The sequence below is a fragment of the Dioscorea cayenensis genome, chromosome 3 (assembly GCF_009730915.1).
Source record: "Dioscorea cayenensis subsp. rotundata cultivar TDr96_F1 chromosome 3, TDr96_F1_v2_PseudoChromosome.rev07_lg8_w22 25.fasta, whole genome shotgun sequence".
Taxonomy (NCBI): Eukaryota; Viridiplantae; Streptophyta; class Magnoliopsida; order Dioscoreales; family Dioscoreaceae; genus Dioscorea; species Dioscorea cayenensis.
Window position 1 is genome coordinate 4,407,172 of NC_052473.1, and position 10,264 is coordinate 4,417,435.

Sequence of the window (10,264 nt, forward strand, 5' to 3'; positions counted from 1 at the left end):
ATATTATACTACCGTTATCCAACAATTTATGCAATATCTTGATAGTCCTCAGTCCTCATGATCCAAATCTCCATCTTCATTCAACAGTAATCAACTCATCATCCATACATGGATAGTTCAGTCCATGACTTCTTGAAAGCAAGAGAGCAAAAGTAGGGGAACACATCCTCGTCTTCATGATGATCATAAAAATAAAATAATACATGGCCATATAGGTCATAAGAAATAACTGTTGCACCTTTTAATTTCAATTATTGGCTTACTAAGGCAAAGTATGCCATATACTTCCTTTATGCATAGTTGATTTAGTATTTGCTTGCAAAGCATTTGATCTCACCTATGATTAGATTATTAAATACCGTAGCAAAGTGTTATAAATTCATGACAAGCATTTTAAATATCATATTTACTGCGGAGATCAAGGAGAGTCCAACACTGGTAAAGCTTATTGCCTGACCACAAAAGAGATTGTTGAAGTAGACTGACAAGAACAATATATGAATATATATATATATATATATATATATAAAGGTAAACTAGTAATAAATAAATAAATAAACATTATTAAGCATTAAACAACCAATCATGAACATGCTGTCCTCCAAGATCGTATCTAATGGACAAACCCCTGGCTGAGATTGCTCATCGTCAATTATGTTCTTATCGATTATAATCTAGTGGGCCACTTTAAATCAATCTCTCTTTTTTTTTTTCGCATTCGTCAATTATGTTCTTATCGATTATAAAGAATTAAATTCTTTATATTTACGAAAAAATATATATAATTGATCTATGTTTCATAGTGTTTTTTTTAATAAAAGCGACAAATGCTGCATACATAAGAATATTAAAGGGCAAATAAATATGAAGGTGCACTACTTATAATGATTTAATAACCCTTTAGAGATTTATTAAATTAGTTAGACGTCACAGAGGATAATTAGATTGTTACCATGTGCAAATCCAGAAGTTATTTTAGGAACTAGTTTAATAGTATTATTTTAAAGTTGTTTTATATAAGTTATTTAATAATATTTTTATATTCATAAATAAAAAACAAATATTTATAAATAAAATCAGATTATTAAAGATGTATTATAATATTATGAAACTATTATTTTAATAATAACATAGTGGAAGCCACTACGAGTGGTGAGTGAGGGATGCAGTGTAAAATCCCTTCCGCCGCAATATTGTGCAATACTATGCAAATATACTGTAGAAATACTGTGTCAATATTTCACACTAATTGTTTTATTAGGTCCCTTGTAAGAGAAGTCGTATTCTCCACCTCTTCATAATTGCAAGGTAGACGGTTTTACTATTGTGGGGGGTGTGATTATTGATATATCATTTTGGGTGCACGTGGCAGATCCTAATTACCAGCGTGTTAATTCACTTTACATAATAGATCCATAAAAAGTCGTTAAGTTATCATAATTGGTGCACTATCCTACCTGTCTATTCCTTAAACACTCTTTTTGTGGAATCAAGCCATTTGTAAAACAAAATATTATTTTAATATATTTTTTTATTTACTTGATTTGAAATCGAAAATTTAATTTAAAAAATAATTTGCATATAAAATAATTTGTTATTTGGTGATATTTCATTATTTTGTGTTACCAGGTGATGCGCCAATATAAGAACCAACATGACTTATTATTTTATATATCCATTATCCAACAATTTACACAATATCTTGATAGTCCTCAACATCCAAATCTCCATCTTCAGTCAACAGTGATCAACTGATCATCCATCCATGGAGGTAGATAGTCCAATTCATGATATCTCCAAAGCAAGAACACAAGTATGGAAACACATGCTCGTCTTCATGGACTCGATGTGTCTCAGGTGCGCCATCGAGCTCGGCGTGCCAGACGCTATCCACAACCACGACGGTCCCATGACACTCTCCGAGCTCGTCCAAGCACTACCCATGGCCACAACTCGAGCTCCATTTCTCCGGCGCATCATGCGTGTTCTCGTAAACTCTGGTTTCTTTTCCATTAAAGGAAATGAATCAGATGGTAGCAATGAAGAGGAGGTGTACTATGACTTGACTGCCAACTCTAAACTGCTCGTCACTGGAAGCACAAACTCTTTAGCACCTCTTGTTCTTTTTGTAACAGGCTCGGATGTGGGGATGGCTGGACTTGCCATGAGTACATGGATCCAAGCTAGTGATGATGATGATAAGAATGAGACACCGTTTCATGTGGCTCATGATGGGAACGGTTTGTTTGAGTTTGCAAGTGAGAGGCCTGAGTTCAATGCTTTGCTGAATGAAGGCATGGCTTGTGATAACAGAGTGCTTATAGGAGAAATGGTGAAGAACTGGGGTGATGCACTCTTTGGTGGTCTCCGGTCACTGGTGGATGTGGGTGGAGGTACTGGACTTGCTGCGGCGGTGATAGTTGGAGCGTACCCGGAGATGAAGTGCTCAGTTCTTGAACTCGATCATGTGGTGGATGTGCAACCGGAGAATGAATTGGTTGAGTTTGTGAGGGGTAATATGTTTGTTCAGATCCCTCAAGCAGATGCTTTTCTACTCAAGGTATGTTTTTTTTATTGTGTTTTTTTTTTTTTAGTTTTTCCTTCTATTAAAAATTTAATAATATATATATATATAAAAAATTTATTATAATATTATATTATAATTTTAATATATATATTTCTTTTTAAGAATATGGCGTTATTCTAAAACACTAAACACTACTCAATCATATTTGAAAAACGGGAATTCCCTCGACCTCACCCGCCATAAGAGTTAAAGACAATAATTTGTAAAATAATTTGTATATAAAACAATATATTATTTGGTGATATTTCGTGTTACCAGGTGATGTGTCTACATAAGAACCAACAGGACTTATTATTTTATATATCCATTATCCAACAATTTACACAATATCTTGATAGTCCTCAAAATCCAAATCCCCATCTTCAGTCAACAGTGATCAAAAGATCATCCATCCATGGAGGTAGATAGTCCACTTCATGATTTCTTCAAAGCAAGAACACAAGTATGGAAACACATGCTCGTCTTCATGGACTCGATGTGTCTCAGATGCGCCATCGAGCTCGGCGTGCCAGACGCTATCCACAACCACGACGGTCCCATGACACTCTCCGAGCTCGTCCAAGCACTACCCATGGCCACAACTCGAGCTCCATTTCTCCGGCGCATCATGCGTGTTCTCGTAAACTCTGGTTTCTTTTCCATTAAAGGAAATGAATCAGATGGTAGCAATGAAGAGGAGGTGTACTATGACTTGACTGCCACCTCTAAACTGCTCGTCACTGGAAGCACAAACTCTTTAGCACCTCTTGTTCTTTTTGTAACAGGCTCGGATGTGGGGATGGCTGGATTTGCCATGAGTACATGGATCAAAGCTAGTGATGATGATGATAAGAATGAGACACCATTTCATGTGGCTCACGATGGGAAGGGTTTGTTTGAGTTTGCAAGTGAGAGGCCTGAGTTCAATTCTTTGGTCAATGAGGCCATGGCTTGTGATAACAGAGTGTTTATCGGAGAAGTGGTGAAGAACTGGGGTGATGTGCTCTTTGGTGGTCTCCGGTCACTGGTGGATGTGGGTGGTGGCACTGGACTCGCTGCGGCGGTGATAGCGGGAGCCTTCCCGGAGATGAAGTGCTCTGTTCTTGAACTGGATCATGTGGTGGATGTGCAACCGGAGAATGAATTGGTTGAGTTTGTAAGGGGTGATATGTTTGTTCAGATCCCTCAAGCAGATGCTTTTCTACTCGAGGTATGTTTTCTTTTCTCTTTCTATTAATATATTGGAAAGTGGGCTAGTAAAGATATAAATACCTCAACAATAGTATTCTTAAGAACGGGTATTTTGATAACTTTATTTATTTATAATCTAAAAAATGGTGTGAGTTTTATAAATGATATGTAATAACCACTTCTTAATAATAAGAGGCTAAATAACTTATTTCTTTCCCTCCCGGTGACATGCTTGAAAGTTGATAAGATCACTTATCTGTTGCGGGATCATTGTTTATAAAATATTTTTATAAGATAAAAAATTAACATTCTAATTATATAGTCTATGATCTATATGGATGTACAATCATAAATATTTGTGCTTATTAATTTTGATATGTAATCATGAGATTATTAAATATCAGGCTTGGATAGTGAAAATCAAATTTGAATATCCCATATTTTAAATTTTATATTCTAGACAAGGATTTTGTAAACAAGTGTTGTTAGAGTTTAGGTGAAAGTGCAACCATGGGTAATTAAAATATATTAATTAACTCGTGAAGTTTTGATTCTTATGCTATTAGTTTTTCAGTATAAAGTACTTAAATTAGTTCGACAAATATATTAACTGAGCCAAAGCATTTTGAACATCATGATTTAAGTAAACATATTTTTAGCCTGAAAATATATACTTTATTTATAATTAGAATTATAAAAAAAAGGTGTATTTTATTTTATTTTTGATTTTAAAAGCATAAATATATTGTAAAATAATTGTAACAAACTAACATAGTGAACAACATAGTGAAAGAATTATGGTCAAAATTGTAGTTAGATGTGAACCTTAACATTTTTTTGCTGAAGTTAAATTAGTTTTAGTGGCCATAGTTAAGCCCACTGGCCATTGAACAAAAAAAATGAAAAAGTACATTGAACCAAAAGTGTTCAAATACAGAGCATATATGATTTATTATTTTCATTCTTATTATATAATTAATACCATTAATTTTATATTACAGCGGGTCTTACACGACTGGAATGACAAAGATTGTGTTAAATTATTGAGAAATTGTAAAAACTCATTCTCTTGGGAAGGAAACAAGAAGAAGGTAATTATCATTGATACAATAGTACGATCTAACTCAAATGATCATGGTACTATGCAAGCACATTATCTTTTGGATACATTTATGTTGGCAATATGTCCTGGGAAAGAGAGAAATGAAATGGAGTGGAAGGCAATATTTGATGAAGCAGGGTTTTCAGGGTTTAATATGGTGGGTGAATTAGGTATTCACTCCATCATTGAAGTCTATCCTTGATTATGTTTCATAAAGCTTTTATTGTTGTAGTCAAATAAACCTTATGTTTCTCATTCACTCCACTGATAAAGTTTGTTATTAATTGTGATTTATGAAGTTCTTATGTTTGTATTCAATGGGATTTTATATTTATGTTAAACTACGATGTTTTTTAATTAGTTTTTGAGGAAAAGTTACCAATGCTGATATATCTTAATGGTAAAACGCAGGAGTCCTACATGGGAGATTTAGAGATTGAATTCCTCCTCAAGTATAGTCAATAATGTGAATAGTGACTTATCCTTTTAATCCCAAAAAATAATAAAAAAAATATATTAATGCAATTTATTTTTCTTCCTAAGGTTATTTTCTAATTTTATTTGATCTTTAAAATGTTGTTGTTTTTCTTAAATAAATTATGGTTTATCAAAATTTATTAAAAAAATCTTTAAACTTAAAACAGGTTTAAAATTGTCCCAATAAAAGTATTATCCCAAAATTTGACATTCAGATGCATAAATTAATTATTAATGAAGTCAGAATATGATATTGCTCACCTAACTATGCACATTCGCTAATCAAGATTTATAAAAATTTCAGATAGCATTTATAAATGTCATCATTTATTTTTCTTGAATTCAATAAAAAAAAAACTCAACAATTTAGAAATGAAAAATTTCCCCCTTTTTTTTTCTTTTGATTACGAGGTAAAGAAAATGAAAAATATTAAATATTGATTTAATTTAACTCATGTCAAATAGAACATCCTAACAATTAAATAGATAATAAATGATGCAAATATATTATGCTTTCCTCAATTATTTTATTATTTAATTCATTCATTAGGTGTCTAATATAGACTCAAGTGTACTTGTTGATTTCTTAATATTGTGCTAAAAAACGGGATGTCAGCCCACATAGAAAAATGAGATTACTAGTAGTAACTCTAGTTCTCAAAATTAGCCTAATCAAACAAGTGATGTGTGTGAACAAAAGAAAGTTAAAGGAAGAAGTGCAGAATAAAATAGGAGAGAAAATCAAGGGAAGAAGCGCTGTTCAGGCATAGCATCCCTCTAGGGTTTTATAAAATGCAAGATAGAGGTTGTTTAAGTATGCAATCCTATTTGAACCGAGAGGTTTTCTAAATCATACTAAACCACTCTTTCAAGTGTGTAGAGTAACTGAATCGATGTAGTGAAGATGCAGTCAATACACAATCGTATTAACACTCTATGAGACCTCAATGTGTGCTAATGAGAATTTTTTAAGTAGATAATCTCCCTTGAGAAGAGAGATTACCTCTAATCCAAATACAAAATGGAAATACGATTTCTCCTAAAATCTATTCCACAAAATTGCAAAGAGCACGAAAATTCTCATTAAAACACTCAGGAGACTTAAGGGAGACGAGATCTCCAAAGTACCATATTTCTAGGCTTACTCACAATTCCCTCTAATCGTGGTATGTCCATGCTAGGTGGGTATTTCTACTTGTCACAAAGCACATCAAGTATGATAACTAGGGCTTTTGCCACAATAACATTCAAGCATTGAAACATGCAATTAGATTCAAATAGAATGGATTGCAATAAGGAAAACAAGTAAATCATATAAATTCAACAACCAATGTCAAAAGATAAACCCTAGAGTTCAAATATGCCCAAACATCTAACAAATTAGCCCTTCATTAATGGAGGGCAATCATCTAAGTTATAAGATACGATGAGAATAAATGAAAACATGGAAACCCCCTTCTCAATCACGCCGGAGATAGATTGACAAAAAACTCCAAGGAACATACCGCAAACGCCGCCAAGGTAAGCTTGACAGCTATGATCTCCTTATTCTTGAATGTAGATTCAAATCTCCTCCTAAAATTGCCTATGGAGCACTGGAGATTCGCCTCCATTCTTCCCTAGCTTCACCTCCAATAAAAGAATCAAAGATTGCCCTAAAATCATCATTAAGTCTATTTACACTCAGTTGCTTACGGGCTTCTTATGGTCATAAGGACGTGGCCATAAGTCCCATCTGTAAGATCTTTTGTTTGTTTGAGCAAGATATAAGATTCCAAAAGGATTCATAGGCAACCACAAGCTCGTGTGACAGGCTCCAGGCCTCAATCCAAGCATTCGTCTTGTAGTAAAAGCATTGTAGCAAGAGGTGACTATAGCAATGTTACTATAACAATTCTGGAAAGCTACACATGAAAGCGCATGGGTGTGTTTGGTCATTTGGTTTTACAAGCCCATGGATTAGGTCATTGATAAACGCCTAAATGTACGTATTTTATACATATTGATCTTGTATTATTTGTGTATATCTTGATGAATTGATGCCCGTTTGAGTATAAATTTGTTCTTTTGGTGTTGCAGAGCATAAATGTGCCGAATGTAGCTCAAAAATGCAAATTGTATGAATTCGACACGAAAAACGGCATTTTTTTGGGGTCCCAAAGACCGTAGTGTAATCGTAGTCGATCACTATTTATGTCTGCGGGCATTTGGTGCATGAGCTTCACGGGCTCCATGCGCCCGCATGGGTGCCCGTGAGGTTTCGTCGGAATTTCACAACCCTCGATCGTAGCGTAAAACATCGTAGCGAAAAACATTGTAGCCGAGTCCCTCGTAGCACCGGCATGTTTTCTCGGCATTTGGCTGTGAGCTTCACGGGTTCCATGCGCCCGCATGGATGCCCGCATGGACTGACGGGATATAAATGAAACCGATTTTCCTAGGGCAAGGGGAGGAGTTTTTGGGAGAGTTATTGGAGCCGATTTTTCACCGGTCTTTAGGAGGCAAGATCACACGCTTTTGGAGAAGGGAAATCAAAGGGAGAAGCTCGGTTTTTGGCTAGATCTTCATCGATCTCTTCTTTGGGAGTTTGTAGAGCGACGAGGGAAGCCGCCCCCATCAGCGGGCGTCCGTGGGAAGCATTTCCACCTAGCTTGGCTTGTCTTCCTACTTCTATTGTTTGAGGGAGTTTTTCTTATGCCATTTGTAGTTGTTTTCATGGACTTGTTGCTTGTATTTGTTTGCATGGACGAGTAGACCCCAAGGTCACCGGATGCCGGTGAACCTTGGGGTGAACTTGTGTATTTGGTTGATTTAATTTTGTCTATTGCAATTGTTGTGTATTTGTGATTCATTCTTGGTGCATTTGATGTGTTGCTTACATGAGAACTCTGTAAACCAACTGCTAGGTTGTACTTGGTAGCGTGACCATCGCCCTTGTACTAGACTCACCAAGTTTGGAAGGGATTCATGTACGAATACGCCGTGACCATCGGGTATTCTGTACCCCTCCACCATTAGGGCTAGACCAAGTTGTGTTCCGGCCCTAATTAGGGATTTCCCCACTTGTTAATGCAATCATATGAGGATTTGATCAGAAGAAATTTTGTGTCAATACTTATACCGGATTAGGGGTTAATTGCCGTGACCATCGGGTTGATCTAATTTAGGAAATGTCTAGGTCCAAACCTTCAATTGCATGACATTCTTAGCACCCTTTGCACTTTAGTAGCCCCTAGGGAATCCGCATCCGTGACCATTTCTTTCCCCTGATTTTATACCCCTACCTTATCATAAACTCCATTTGTAGTTCTTTTATTTCAAGTAATAGATTAAAGAAACCCTTCGAATCATTCGGCTAGACAATACGCAAAGAGGAAGTAAGAGTAGATTCTTGGGCCTAGGGAATACGACCCTCTCGTGCTCGCACGAGGGGTATTACTTGACGACTCCGTGCACTTGCGGATCGCTCATCAGTCATATTATGGCTTGATTTTTGAGCAATAAAAGGTGTAAATATTAGTGTTTGGGGGCTTCTCCACTTCTTCCAAATTCATTTTTGGAAACTTTTGACAAAGCATCTAAGGCTTAACATGATTACTTGAGAAAAGATCCCAACAACTATATAGGGGAGGATATTAGAAGATTGTGCTTGGACTAGAAAGAGGAGATATCTCCTTGGAGAGGATTTCATCAGCCAAGAGGATTATGAAGCTTCAAAAGGGTTTTATAATGTTTTATTTTATTACTTATTCTTTCTTAGTATTTGATGTGAATTTGCCTATGATAATGAACAAAACATCCTTAGGGATTTGGATATGGTGAACCCTATATATGATGGATTTGTAATTTATTTTGTTATTGGTTTAAATATATTGTTTTGTAATTCATCTATGTTCATCTTAATGCATGAGTTCTATGCATAGTGAGAACTTTAATTCATGTTTGATTTGTATGTCGAGATAGAAAAATCCTTCGTGTATAGATCTAGCACAAGTGAAGGGAGTTGTAGATATACGATGTCACAATTCTTCTTTATTAGGATTAGATAGAGATAGCCATTAATCTTAATAGAAAAATTCACAGAACCTTAATGCAATTGTAGGGAGATTCAATTAGAAAGGTATTTCATTTTATCATCATGTGGAATTAGGTGCTAATAGCCTTGAGAAAGGTATTCACACAATTTAGGAGTGTCCAAGGTCCAAAACCATAAAAAAAAAAAATCTTGTATTGAATCTTTGCATTTACAATTCTATGGCCTCTTTGTCCTGATATTGTCATTTTATGATTGATTTTCCCCCAATTACCCACTATGCTTTCAGTGATTAGAATAGTCACGTTAGTTTTTTTTCATAATTCAATTCTTCTACCTACTAATGTTTTGATCAGTAAGATAATAGGAAAATTGTGGGATCGAAAATACGCGTCTAGCGTCATGTCTGTGAAGAAGACACCAAAAGGCACGTTGAAGCACAAATATCATATTTGTTTTGTGGGTTCTTCCATTTCTAATAGAGGCAAGCCTCTATTATTAATTACCCCATATAGTATCTTGGGAACCTCCGATTAAGGGCAAAAATACAAGTAAAAAGGCAAGAAAAAGTTGCGAATTATAAATTTATTTATTTTATTACATAAACATATTTATTACATCACTTATATCTATATATATATCTTATATCATTGTTGCTGCCTATGCCCTGTCACTGCATTGCCTGCCTTGTTGACGCTTTGAGATGTATATCTCATTGCCGCCATACAATTTTTTTTTATTTTTTATCATTGTCTCAAAATGAATAAGTCACTACTGCCTGTGTCTTATCACCACGCTGCATGTCTCATGATCGCCTTAAATTTTGTTTGTTGCCATTTGGAAATGAATAAGTCACTACTACCTGTGACTCATCACTGCGTTGCATGCCTCATTG

At 35.2% G+C, this 10,264-nt stretch overlaps 2 protein-coding genes across 2 annotated transcripts; both read left to right on the forward strand.

Moving 5' to 3' along the window:
* Nucleotides 1-1,697: 1,697 nt before the first annotated feature.
* LOC120249651 (trans-resveratrol di-O-methyltransferase-like) lies at nucleotides 1,698-2,849 on the forward strand. The gene is made up of 2 exons (XM_039258235.1): nucleotides 1,698-2,604; nucleotides 2,846-2,849. The coding sequence occupies exons 1-2, from the start codon at nucleotides 1,766-1,768 to the stop codon at nucleotides 2,847-2,849; spliced, it is 843 nt and encodes a 280-aa protein (XP_039114169.1). The 5' UTR covers nucleotides 1,698-1,765.
* A 71-nt stretch (nucleotides 2,850-2,920) lies between these two features.
* LOC120254393 (trans-resveratrol di-O-methyltransferase-like) lies at nucleotides 2,921-5,157 on the forward strand. The gene is made up of 2 exons (XM_039262501.1): nucleotides 2,921-3,776; nucleotides 4,759-5,157. Exons 1-2 carry the CDS (start codon nucleotides 2,982-2,984, stop codon nucleotides 5,059-5,061), a joined length of 1,098 nt encoding a protein of 365 aa, XP_039118435.1. The 5' UTR covers nucleotides 2,921-2,981; the 3' UTR covers nucleotides 5,062-5,157.
* The last annotated feature ends 5,107 nt before the right edge of the window (nucleotides 5,158-10,264 follow it).